This window comes from Lygodium microphyllum, chromosome 8 (assembly GCF_053477565.2).
Source record: "Lygodium microphyllum isolate KBCC chromosome 8, Lygodium_microphyllum_v1.1.10, whole genome shotgun sequence".
NCBI lineage: Eukaryota > Viridiplantae > Streptophyta > Polypodiopsida > Schizaeales > Lygodiaceae > Lygodium > Lygodium microphyllum.
The window spans coordinates 84,712,921-84,725,784 of NC_141142.1; the positions used below are offsets into that span (position 1 = coordinate 84,712,921).

A 12,864-nucleotide genomic window follows, 5' to 3' on the forward strand; every position below is an offset into this window, starting at 1 on the left:
CTTTGTGTAGCTTAGATTGAGAATGTAGATTGTAGTACTAATAGCTTTTATCCAAAATTGGTTAGATAATCCCTTGCCCTTAAGCATGCACCTTGCCATTTTAAAAATCATGGTGTGATTTTGGCATTCAAGAATGCCATTCTATTGAGGTATATGAGGTGTCCTAAATTGATGCTTAATTCCTTTGTTCTTACAAAAGTCTTCAAACTCCTTTGAGTGGAACTCACCCAAGGCTTATATAGGCATTTTTGCACACAAGTAAACATGTACCAACTCTAGAGGAGCCTTCGCTCCATTCTTGCTTTCTTGTGAACATGTCTATATTGTTTGCCAATCATACAAGCTTCATGTGGTTTCTTTATTTCAATTAATATAGGTAGGTGAGCAGCCATATCTTTCTTATGTATCTCGTTTAACATTGCAAAGCAATGTGACAAAATATTTCATGCCAAAGGTTGCTTGTGCCCACATCAACATCAGCTATAAGAGAGCATGTAGTTGATCATAGAGATTATTCCTTCTTTCTCCTTTACTAAAAAATTTGCTAGCACTATTGATAATTTATAAACCTATCTTAGTGGACCCCACATCAAAATTAGCTATAAGAGCATGTAGCTCATAGAGATTATTCCTTCTTTCTCCTTTGCTAACAACTTTGCTAGTAGTATTGCTAATTTCTACACCTGTCTTAGTGGACCTCACCTCATGGCCAATATTGTAGAAGCAATTCATAATAGATTTCTCTTAACATGTGGAACATACTATACATTTGAAATAATTTTGAGTTCACCATTTTTAACAACAAAAAAAAGTACATGTGCCCTCAGTAGAAAAGCATTTTCCATCCTTTCCAACCATCATAATGATGGATTCTCGTAGAGGTTACATACAACTATATAGACCTTTCTTATCATGGGAGGCATCACTATCCAATACCCATGAGTGAGTGGTAGATATTCCTTGTGCCAAGGAATATAGTTTCATAATGATAACCACGAGTAGCTCCTTCATTCATAATGGCTGTCTTCTTTCCTTTCGTCTTCACAATGTTATTTTTTTCATTTTCCTTTTTGACATGGAAATCTGCAATTTCATGTTCTTTCTTCTTGAGTAGAAGCACTCTCCTTGAAACTTTTTATTATCACCCTTCTTCGTTTTGTCACCATTGATAGAGAAACAACCTTTGCTTTTTTCACATCAACAAAGAATGCAACATCTCCACTGATGCTACATTCTCAATATTTAAGCCATAACTCCTCCTGCATTAGTATTGCACAAAATTTCTCAAATGTTCAAGCTTGGAGTCCAATGTAAGCTTAGGGAAGTTACCAACCCATCAAACTTTGGTGGACAATTCCAAAGACACCTCTAAGCTAGCTTCTCACTAGATTTTAGACATCTAGTCATGTATATTCTTGATCTCAGTGATGAATGCTTCTAGTGTTCAAAATTCTCTACTACTAGTTGATTCTTCAAGTTTTGAATCCTTGTTTGATTTTTTATTTCATATTGACTCACTATATTACAAGTATATGATGCTTTCGTTGTAACTTGAATCAAGGTCAAAACACTATCCAAATAGCTTGTAACTAAGGCACACAATACATTTGGGTTCCTTCATTTCCAAGCACATAGAAGATCTACATTATTTGGAGGAGTCATAACACTTAAATTTGATGTGTCAAGGGTGGGTTATGGCTTTAATTCATTCCCTAGTATTGTTTCTAGAAGCTCATAAGAATAAAACATAGTTGTAATTTTAAACTTCCACAAACTATAGTTTGTGCTATCTAACTTTCCTTCACTAAATGTTGATTGTCAGTGTTTGAATTATTGGTATAATAGTACCACCACCTGATGTGCTAGCACCACTATCACATATAGTAGACGACATTTCTCCTTGTTGCTATGCTGAAAACCTTGTCTCTCACGTACTCTTTACTCCTTAGAGCCCCATTGGGTTCTGATACCATGTAAAAGTTACACAACACAATAGATAGAATGTCAGTAGCAGGAGTAAAGAATACACAACAAATATTAAAAGAATAGAAATTGATCTAATTTTAAATGAAATGATACAAAGATGGATCTATCAAGCCATTTGCTTCCAATGTGAAGCCTAGATGGCCACCTAGATAGATGATAGGGGAAGAGCTTAAGTCTAGTTGGGAGAACTCTTATTGGGTGAAAGATAGATTGGCGATGGCTTTGGAGGGATCTTCCTTTTATAACTAGCAAAGGCTTTGGAGGGATCTTCCTTTTATTGGGTGAAAGATAGATGATAGGGGAAGAGCTTAAGTCTAGTTGGGAGAACTCTTATTGGGTGAAAGATAGATTGGCGATGGCTTTGGAGGGATCTTCCTTTTATAACTAGCAAAGGTAGTCTAGTCAACCTATCTACCCATATTATGAATCTTCCCTATAGTTGGCTAGGAAATATACCCTTTACTATTTGACCAGGGGTGCCACCACTAGCCCCCTTGAGACCCCCCTAGTTAAGGGTTGCTTCCATGGCTTCCAGACCCTAAATTTGGGATCTAACATATAAGGAGCAGATAAGTTGAGACACAATCAACCGGGATCACACATGTCTTCTTCTCATAATGGGGCCTTATAACTTAGAGCACCATGGATCATTGGTGGCATCCTATGAGGGTGAGGCATTGATCATATCTAAATTTAGTCTTTAGATACTTATAAGGGGTCTTTCTTCTATCATAAACTTTAAAAGAAACAATTGAGGATCCATAATCCATATATCAAATAACACTAAGAACCAAGGAGAATCATAGCTTTATACATTGTTACTAGCCTTTGTATGAAATAAGTCTTGATTCAATGCCTCCATCTTAGCATGGCATCTTCAAGGAAGTACATCCTCACAATAGCATATTTTGCGTTTGAAGGGTAGATAAATGAAAAGTTTAAAGGTAGTAGTGGCTTGTGGGAATGAGCCTTCTAGTTTCACAAAGGAGAAGATTGAAACTACTGGGAAAAGCCTTAAGTCTTAAGACCTAAGGACTATATTAATTACCACAAACTATCAAAGGAAAAAATATGCATTAAGAAAAAGATTCAAAATGTCATGGTGGTCGCTTGACAGCCAATTTCATCCCCTCACCTTGCATTGAAAGATTCAATTTATAGATTTTCTTCACCTCTCCTACATTCATTTTCTGTCTCACGATTTTCCAAGTGTTTAACATGCAATGCATATAGATCAATAGTTGATTCATCACAGTCCATCTCTCTACGAATACCAAATAGTAAAGGTCATCCACATACTATTTTTGTTACAATTGGATTCATGTTTCTTTGTTGGAAGATTTGCCACAATATTGCTATGTAATATAATCGACATAAGCCTTATTACTAAGGCTATTCAAAAACTAAATCAAATAACCATAGGTTCCCCCTTCACAAAAGGCCTTACACAATCACCTTTTGCCCAAAAACAATCTACATTCCCACTTAAGTTATCATCTATCTTGCACATAGATGTTACAATCCTACATAAATATACGTTTGTTATAATTTGTGTCAACCTTTTCTCCTACAAATGTGCACACTTACTCAAGGCTTCATCATACTCTTTGTGAAATCATGATCTTCATTATTTCTTGGAACCTTGGTCCTTGTGGCATTGCATGTTGATTTCACATTATACACAAGCATATAATAGAAACAAGTTTTTTTATGTACACATTCACCTAGACTCTACACAAAACCTACAATATTTTACTAGATATATAAGAGGATTCTCCTTTTCCAATAAAAGGTGTGTTTGTATGCCATCTAATATGGGATGGCTAGATATGTGACAAAAAAGTCAAAGTACAGTAGCCCAAGTCTAATGTAGAAATAACATTTAAAAAGTCATCATCAGGACATGATCAAATCACAAAGTTGGTGGGACTTACACATAGTAATATATAAGTATCGCTAGCTAGACTTCAATGTAAAATAGCCATAATTATATATCATGGAATTCATGGGATCATCCCTCAATAAAAGAAAATAGTGGGTGATTATCAATTGAATAAGTCAAAGTCTTTAGTGAGTTAAGTAACAATAAGAAAATCTTTTAGTGTCTCCTCACTATTCGATCCTAACAATGGCTTTGATGTCATGTGCCTATTCTACATGATGCTTAATAGAGAAATCTTATTGCATAGGGATATATGTTTTCGAATATGATGCTTTCATATAGTTAAGTAGCTTGTGTATTCACCCTTTTCATGCCATATAAAAGGGGATGTCCCAGTGTGTGGCAAAAAAGTTAAACCCCAATAGCCCAAGTCTAATATAGAAATAAAATTTGAAATGTCATCATCACCATACCTACAAATTGCAAAGTAGGTGGAGCTTGCACATGATAATACACAACTATTGCTACTTAGACTCCAATGTAAAATAGCAATCATGTAATTCATGAGAGCATCCTTCAATGACATAAAAGATTGGGTGACTATCAATTGAATAAGTAAAAGCATTTTAATGAGTTAAGTAGCAATAAGAACTTCTCACCATTCAATCCAGACGATGATTTTCATTGCATATGCCTATTCTACATGATGCTTGACATACATTTACTCTAAAGTTCATATCATGGATTTCGAAAATGTGATGTCAATATCTCAAACTTTTTCTATCAAATGATATGACTTTGAGTTGGCAACTTCTATCAAGAAACATAGCATTTTAAGTAGACAATGGATATGTGAACTACATTTTCAAATGAGCTTTAGAACAATTGGCATCACGTGTAACTCGCACAAGAACTATGAAATTGTGTTAACCATGACTAGAGAAAAAAGATTCTACAAACAAAAATAATTTGATGCTTGGAAGGGACTCTTTGTCAATGTCAAACTTCCATGGAGCACAACCTTTCTTTTGGGTCTTTGTCACAATGATAGAACATCTATAGCCAAAGTTATCTAGGCTAATAAAGGCAAAGTGTTGGTTAGTGATGATTGAACCGAAATCTCAACTTTTCTATTAAATGTGCCAACAACTTGTAGATGATATTGGACTTAGCATATCAAGAGAGATGATGTTAGCTTTGCAACCAACTAGTGTTTGAATTGTATGGTTAAATGAATTTTTCTTTTCAATCATTAGATGGTGTGGTTATAAGCACTTTTGCTTTTCATATGTTGTGTGCACATGTAGAGAATTTGTCTATTTAATGTTCTTACACCTACACATCGTTTTCTTTTCATGTAAAGCACTTCCAATTTACCCAAGCCTTTTGAGTAATCATACTTCTTAAACTCATAATAAGAACTTATTTTTACATTGGGGAGGAGCATAGCTCTTATTCAATGGCACTCATTCTCTTTATTCATTGCAGAGCAATAGCTAATTTTTAGGTCGTATTATAATTTAAAACTCTTTTGAGTTGGGTCAAACGTATGTTGTGCGGTAAGGCACCACACTCAAAGCCATGCATCTTAAATTATGATGATTTGAGCAGAAGTTACAATTAAAATGAGCTCGAGGAAGTTACTATATCGTCTACATCACGTGTGTTCAAGGTCTATTTATAAATATCCTTCTGTAAATTTTTCTTGGATAAAACATAACCCCATGTGATGGACACATATATTCATGAGTAACTTATCCGAAGAATGAAGCTTTTTTCGATCGATGGCACATTTTAGTGGGATTGTGGAAATGCCGACCTCTTCAATCAAAGAGTAAGAACTCATTAGAGAGAAATTTCACGGGGTGGTTGTAGCATTAAAGAGAGAAATTTCTGATGGAGTAGCCGTGTGTACTACTTATTTCTCACGCGATATTGCACTGGGCATTGACTTGTGCAGTAGGTGTTACAAACATACACGCACGCACACACGACATATAACCGTGCCACGTTTCTAATAATCGCTGTGAGACTGACCCACTCCCTGGATCTTACACTCTCTCGGTATTCAATAGCATCCGCAAAGCAGAGCAGATCATGATGGCTAAGTCCAGTCTCACGAATCGTCCATTCAGCTACTGCCGCCGCCTCTCCGTCGCCATAATTATCCTCCTCATCCATGTCGCCCTGGTGAGTTCATGAGATGACATTATAGCGCTAATTTGCTGCTTTTGCTCGCTCCATGACGACGATCAAAGTTAGTCCCAGATCATGTGCTTCTGTCGTAGTTTTCGCTCCTGAGAATTCCCGCCACTTGAACATGCAAATCGCTAGTTCGGTAGTGAATCATGCAACTAATCGCGTGGTAGGAGTGTGTGTGCCCTATCGTTTCTGTTACCGATGGATTATTCACCTTGCGATAGTGAATCATTCAACTTGCATGGTAGGACTGTGTGCGCCCTCTGGAATAAGGTTGCATATAGCATAGGAGACACATGTCCCCTATTTGCAAGGGATATAAGTAATCTTTCACATAAGGCCCAAGCCTAAATAATCCAAGTTAACGATCCCAAGTCCCATGACCCCTTTATAAAGCAAGACCCCATAAGCTAGCCCCAGTGCCATGACCTAATCTACTAAAAAGTCCTTGAGCCTAAAATCCATTGAGTACATCATCATAGCTAGGAGAGCCATTCAATATCAATCCTAATGGCCCATCTTCTTCAAGGATGCGACCTTATATGTGTTAATACTACAATGTATACCAATATCAATATATAAAGCCCCTCAGGTAACGTACAAGGTGATAGCACATCAACCTTTTGAGAAGTCAAGAGCATGCTTTGAAAGACACATAAATTATGACGCACGATAAATGTAGACATGCCACATCCTAAGGGCCACGAACTACCCCCATTAATTGGGATGAAACTCCCTAACCAAGATGGATCTATGGGTCCACTTTATTTTTCTCAGGCCCACTTTGTATGGCATTGCTTCTCATCCCCTTTTATGGACTTTTGCAAAATTCTTACTCTTAATCCTGTGAAGATTATTTAGTGGTGCATCAAGCTTGATAAGTGTAGCTATAATTGATCAATAATTAAAAGTTGACCACCTTTTAACCTAGTTTGATATTTATAAAAACTAGGAACTAATTGTATTGTGCCATTTGTGCATCTTCTTCCATATCCTTCTAATGCATGGACATTATCAAAAGAGATAAGAAGAATCCTCTATTTCAACCTTGCATAAAGAGCAAGGTCCTAAAATAAGCATCAACATGATATGCCTACCACTATGGGAAACTTCAGCATAACTAGACTCTAAAGAAACGTATTGAACTTACAAAAATATATGGCATTCTAAGTTTCTAAGGTTTATAGTTTTGTAGTTGTTGCTTACATAGATAAGTTTCTTGTGCTTATCCAAATCATGTAAGAGTTTATGGACACATTACCCACCTTGCCTAGGATTGAGCTTAATGTTCAATTCAAAATCTTTGTTTACCATTTCGTTAGCCAATAGGGATCTACTTGGGTAAGAATATAGTACCACTCTATTATGGCATCATGTGAATTATTTCAAATAATTTATTGAAATAAAATGTCATATCTAGAAACTTTTTCTCAACATAAGAAAGTAAAACATATATAGGAAAATATTACCTAGCTAGAAACTTCTTCTCATAGGAAAAAATAGCCTATATAGGAAAATATTACTTATTTAGAAAATATTTGTACACATGAGGAGAAAAAACCTATACATTGAATTTTTTTAAACCTAATCTATATAGGAAGAGAGCGCCCTTTTCGCTAGGTCCAAAAATCCCTAGATGTGTGTAATTTTGTTTAGTACATTAGGTAGGAGAACTCTTTTTCTCCTATCTAGACATTAGTCAAAAGCTCCTAGTGATTGATTAGTACAAGATAAGAGCGAGCTTATACTCTAGTTATAATTATGATAAATCGCACCAACAAGTTAGGGGTGAATGTGCATACTAATGAGACATGTTGTATCTAAGTTTGATGAGTTGTGTGCATTTCTTCATACGTTCTTATGACATGATGTAACCATCACCATCCTCTTAAATTGAATTATAGCAAAAACTTTACATATTCCAGACATGTAGCATTGAATGTAAGTTGATTATGGTTAGCTTATCTTCACAACTAGAACTTACATAGATACTTTGCATGCAACTAGTTTCTCATGTTTAGCCCTTGTATTTAGAATTTTGAAAATAGGTACAAGTTGGTTCATCTCAAGATGGAGGAACAAGTAACCATTTTGTACTCATCCATGGTTTAAGCCACGGGGCATGGTGTTGGTACAAAATCATAACAATTTTACAAAGCAAGGGAAACAATGTGACTGCTTTAGATCTCACATCAAATGGCATCAACAAAGCAGTAGCAGACCAAGTGACTTCTGTAGCTCAATATGTGAAGCCTTTGACAGACTTTTTACAGAACAACATTACAAATGTTGATGAGAAGGTTTGATTTGGTTGTCAATTTCCTAATCACTTTAATTTTCTAGAGCCCACACATTACCTTTTGAATATATATTGGATTAACCACTTCTAATGTATTTAGATTGTAATATGTCAGGTTATTCTTGTTGGACATAGCTTGGCAGGAGGTGCCATCTCTTATGCAATGGAACATTTTCCAAATAAAATAGATAAAGCAGTATTCATTTCTGCATTTATGCCAAGGAATGGGGAAAGCTATATACCCATACAAGATTTCGAGGTACTAGACATAAGACCTATGCTTTCTACAATGTGAGAATTTATTTCATGTTTTATTGCATTTTATGACACTCATTTCATACATCAAGATCATCATGATTATCATAGCAATGGCTATGGTAATGAATTTAGATGTGCTTATGTTGCAAATATGTAGGCATGTCATGATGGAGTAGTCATGACTAATGAAAGCGTGATAGAAATTGTGAAGAAATTTTGAAAAAACTAAAAACATAATTACAATTGTTTTGATGACGATCATGGCTCTAATTCTTGTGGTGGAAATTATTGTGGTGATAATTAGAATCAAGCATAGTCATTGTGTCATATTTTATTACCATTATTTTATTGTGTGCTCGCTTGATGTTTCTCTTGGAACTTCTTGAATTTTCTAGGCTTCACAAGAATTAATCCAAAATAGGGTTATCCTATTCAATTTCGCAAATGGTTCTTCATCCGAGCCGACATCAGCTTATATTAATCTTGCAAAAGCTGCAGAATATTATTATAATAAAAGCCCAATCAGGGTAAGAATTCATTATTTGGTGCTCTAGCAAGAATCTTAGTGCATGCATAACTTGGTTAATCAATTAATTTAAATGCAAATCTAAGTCAAGGTCATTATTCCTCTCATACCCCTTCTTTTTGCAACGTACATTACAAGTAAATGTAAAACAAGCAATGCATGTTTTTTGTTCCATTTTGTAATAACTACCAACATCTATGTTGCCATGTAGATATATAATTAGAGTTACCTACCATATAGTTTTTATGAAAAATCTCATCATGTAGATTATAAAAAAATGCAATGATTGTCTATAGTTGTGTTCCATGGTACGAAACTAAGTGGACTTGTTGTTCATCAATGTAGTCTGGATGCTCATTTGTGAATGTGTGCAAAAGCATGCAACCTTCCATATCCACATTGAGACGCCCATAAAAATGCAAGATTTACTAACAAATTATCCATATCTCCAACCTTTTAAAGAGGAATAAAAAGGTAAAGTTAAATAAATTACAAAACATAATATAGTTATAGAGCATGGGTATATAGTAAAAAAATTCAACCACAAATTTGAATGCTTAGTCCTTCATATTTAAAGTTAATAGATCTTACTCTTAGGAAATTTGTGTAGTTAGAAAAAACAAAAATCTAACAAATACCCTATATTCTTGGTATTGAAAATCACTTTTGAGTAAAAGTAACTTACTAAGAACTTATTAATAACTTTTGTATTTTCTCAAGGAAATACTTTTAGGGTCTACATGACCTAGTCTCTAACAATGTTATGCAAAGAGTGGGAATTTTATTTATGAACAACATTCAAACTAGCTTTTTATTTTGACAATTGCATATTAACCTCATCAACAAAAACTAGTTTATCTCAAAAATAGAGTAACAATATAAATTATTGGTGTTTTTTGCAGGATATAAATCTTGCATTCACATTACTGAATCCCTCACCTTATGCACCACTCTTTGAGAACCTTACATTAACTCAAACTCGATATGGTCGTATTAAGCGATACTACATAAAGACAACCATGGACCGTGTAATGCCACCATCTCTACAAGCACAAATAGTGCAAGATAATCCCCCAAATAAAGTGTTCACTATTGAAGGTAGTGACCACTCGTCCTTTTTTTCTTATCCAGAAGTCCTTTCTAATATTCTCAATTCCATTACCAAAAGCCAAACCTTTAAAAAATAGTATAGTCATGCAAAATGTAAGAGCCAAAATTTCAAAGCTCCTTAATAGTTATGTTATCTAAGTTATAGATGATCATTGCCCTTGAAAGAAGTCAAAACACTATCCTAATAAGCATAGAGATTTCCATGACTACTCTTATATAAGGGTCTCTATGCCTTGATGTGTTAACAATAACATGGCTTAAATACATATCCAGCTTGAAATTGCAATAATTCCATGTTGTATTGGATTGCATCAACCTCTCCTATGAATAGAAGGAACCTTGCAAAGGATGATGAAGGACACACAAAGAGAAGCCATCAAAAGTGAAAAGTTATACATTGAAAATATGTGTACCATAGGGAGTATGAAAGAGATGCATGCGTATATAAGAAACCCACAGGTGTACTACAATAGAATGAATTCAATCAGATGGATGTTAAGATAAAAACTAAGAAAACCTTGTGATTTTTGGTTTGTAAATATGTGGATAAATATTTTGTTGATCAAATGTGGAGATTTAGAAATTTGAGAAAAATTTTGGGTGAATTTTAGAAAAAAATACATAAATTTTTGTCTATGTGGGCTATTTTCTGAGTTTTAAAGCCCATAAATTTAGGGTTGTGACCTTGAAAACCTCTAGAAAAAGTCATTTGCCTAAAAATAGCCTCTAATTTTACCTTGGTGTAAAAATGAAAAAAATAACATCCTCCCTTATGCAAAGTTACATCAACACAATCCTCAAATCGGATATATCTCATTGTCGAGACCTACAATGGGCCCAATATTGGCTCTAAGACATAAGCCGAGCCTTTACTACTCACCTGAAACCACCCCACATGGCCGCATGACCAGGAGCATCTAAGAACTTTGGGTTTGTTTGAGTTTGTAGTCCAATGAATGATTCTTTTCGCACTCCTCAAAAGGAGTTCTTGAACATCTTGGTGTTGTATACCATGTAGAACACACACATGGATTGCCCCTTACTGAAAAAAAGTCCACTCTTTTGATTAAATAATCAAGGAGATGATAGATAAACCTCACCAAATAACTCCGAAGGAATCGAATATCTAGACTTATGGCTTGGGATACCTCACACTCTCAACATCGGGTTATCACTCATACAAACATGTGCTATGCATTCAGGATATAATACCATGTGGTGCATCAATGCAAGTGTGAATATGATCATTGTACTCAAACAAATGTTCATTGAAAATTACCAACGTGAAAGTGTGAAGACAATTCTTTTCATGATTTCCTTTTTTCTATAATAGTGCTTATTTGCTTAGGGCTAGCATCGAGCTTCCTCGTACTACTAGTCCCTTTAATTCTAAACAACCGCAAACTCTATATAAAATGCAGCATAAAACATCAAAATTTAACATAATTTATCACTCAACAACCCCTAATCCCTACCGTTTAAAATTTTTCTTGTGTTGATAGGTGTAGGCATGGTTTTTAATGTATTTTTCTTTATTAAAAGCTATAAACCTCACTCCAACGAAGAGATAGGGTTGAATGAAGCCTCATGCTTCAACTTCATCATATGTCCATGCACATTAATCTTCTTTTTTCTTATTTTTATGACATGATAATATTTTTTTCTATTTATTTATTAAAAAATATAAATAATTACTGATTCAAGTGTAGAGTGATTACTCTTACACAAAATGATTTTCTTAGTATGTTTCATTCCATAGAACGATGAATGCACACCAAAAACTCAAAAACTGCATATTCCCCTTAAACCATCTAGTCTCCAGTTTTGCATGTTTTGCATAAAATTATTATACGCGTGATTTTTTATGATTCTTTCAATATGACTAATCAAATAGAGGATTGGCAATTAAATCCAAGCATTACTAACCATTTCAACAAGAATCCATCATAAAACGATAAAATCTATCTTTTTCTCATAAAACTACTCATTGTGATGTGCATTTTTCGATGTTGGAGGCCCTTTGATGCTCTTCCATAGCTATTGATGATCCATCCAAATTTGATTTACTTCTCTGTCCACTTGTGCATAATCCTTTGACCAAAAAACATGTATATGATTCCATCCCCCTCTCTTTTACATTGATCCATGAGAATAAACCATAAGAGGAGAGAGGAGAGGGGAGAGAGAAATACTAAAATCTGATCTTCTTGTATAATGCATCATTTCGAGCATTGTTTGTCATGATGTAGAGCAAGGAATTGGAGCATCCTGCTACCGTGAGGATTCTTTTTTATGCTGATCATAAAAAAATGGCATTATTTTGAGCATCCAAAAAAACGCCCCCCCCCCCACCCATGTTTTATTAGTTGTGTCTTTTCATTTTACAAGCTTAAACTAACTTAAAGCTTTTGGTTTAAAAAACTATTTCACTACTTTGTGTTCACACTCTAGTCCAAGTGGTTTTTTCGCTTTCGAAAGAGCAAACATGCTTGAAATCGAGATCCATCTGGACAAATGGATTCATGACATCGAAATCTATAAACTTAGCAACTGTGATGCACTTTTTGGCTCTTGGATCACATAGCTACTTCATAATACGAAACC

The 12,864-nt window shown here is 34.8% G+C and overlaps 1 protein-coding gene across 1 annotated transcript; it reads left to right on the forward strand.

Moving 5' to 3' along the window:
- Positions 1-5,813: 5,813 nt before the first annotated feature.
- LOC148032523 (putative methylesterase 11, chloroplastic) lies at positions 5,814-10,337 on the forward strand. The gene is made up of 5 exons (XM_087683935.1): positions 5,814-6,058; positions 8,116-8,367; positions 8,482-8,625; positions 9,020-9,151; positions 10,053-10,337. Exons 1-5 carry the CDS (start codon positions 5,966-5,968, stop codon positions 10,335-10,337), a joined length of 906 nt encoding a protein of 301 aa, XP_087540061.1. The 5' UTR covers positions 5,814-5,965.
- The last annotated feature ends 2,527 nt before the right edge of the window (positions 10,338-12,864 follow it).

Excerpts from the sequence above, each read along its gene's own strand:
- LOC148032523 (XM_087683935.1), top strand. The coding sequence starts at position 5,966 with ATGATGGCTAAGTCCAGTCTCACGAATCGTCCATTCAGCTACTGCCGC. Across the intron at positions 8,368-8,481 it reads TTACAAATGTTGATGAGAAG|GTTATTCTTGTTGGACATAG; the intron begins GTTTGATTTGGT and ends GTAATATGTCAG. Across the intron at positions 8,626-9,019 it reads TACCCATACAAGATTTCGAG|GCTTCACAAGAATTAATCCA; the intron begins GTACTAGACATA and ends TGAATTTTCTAG.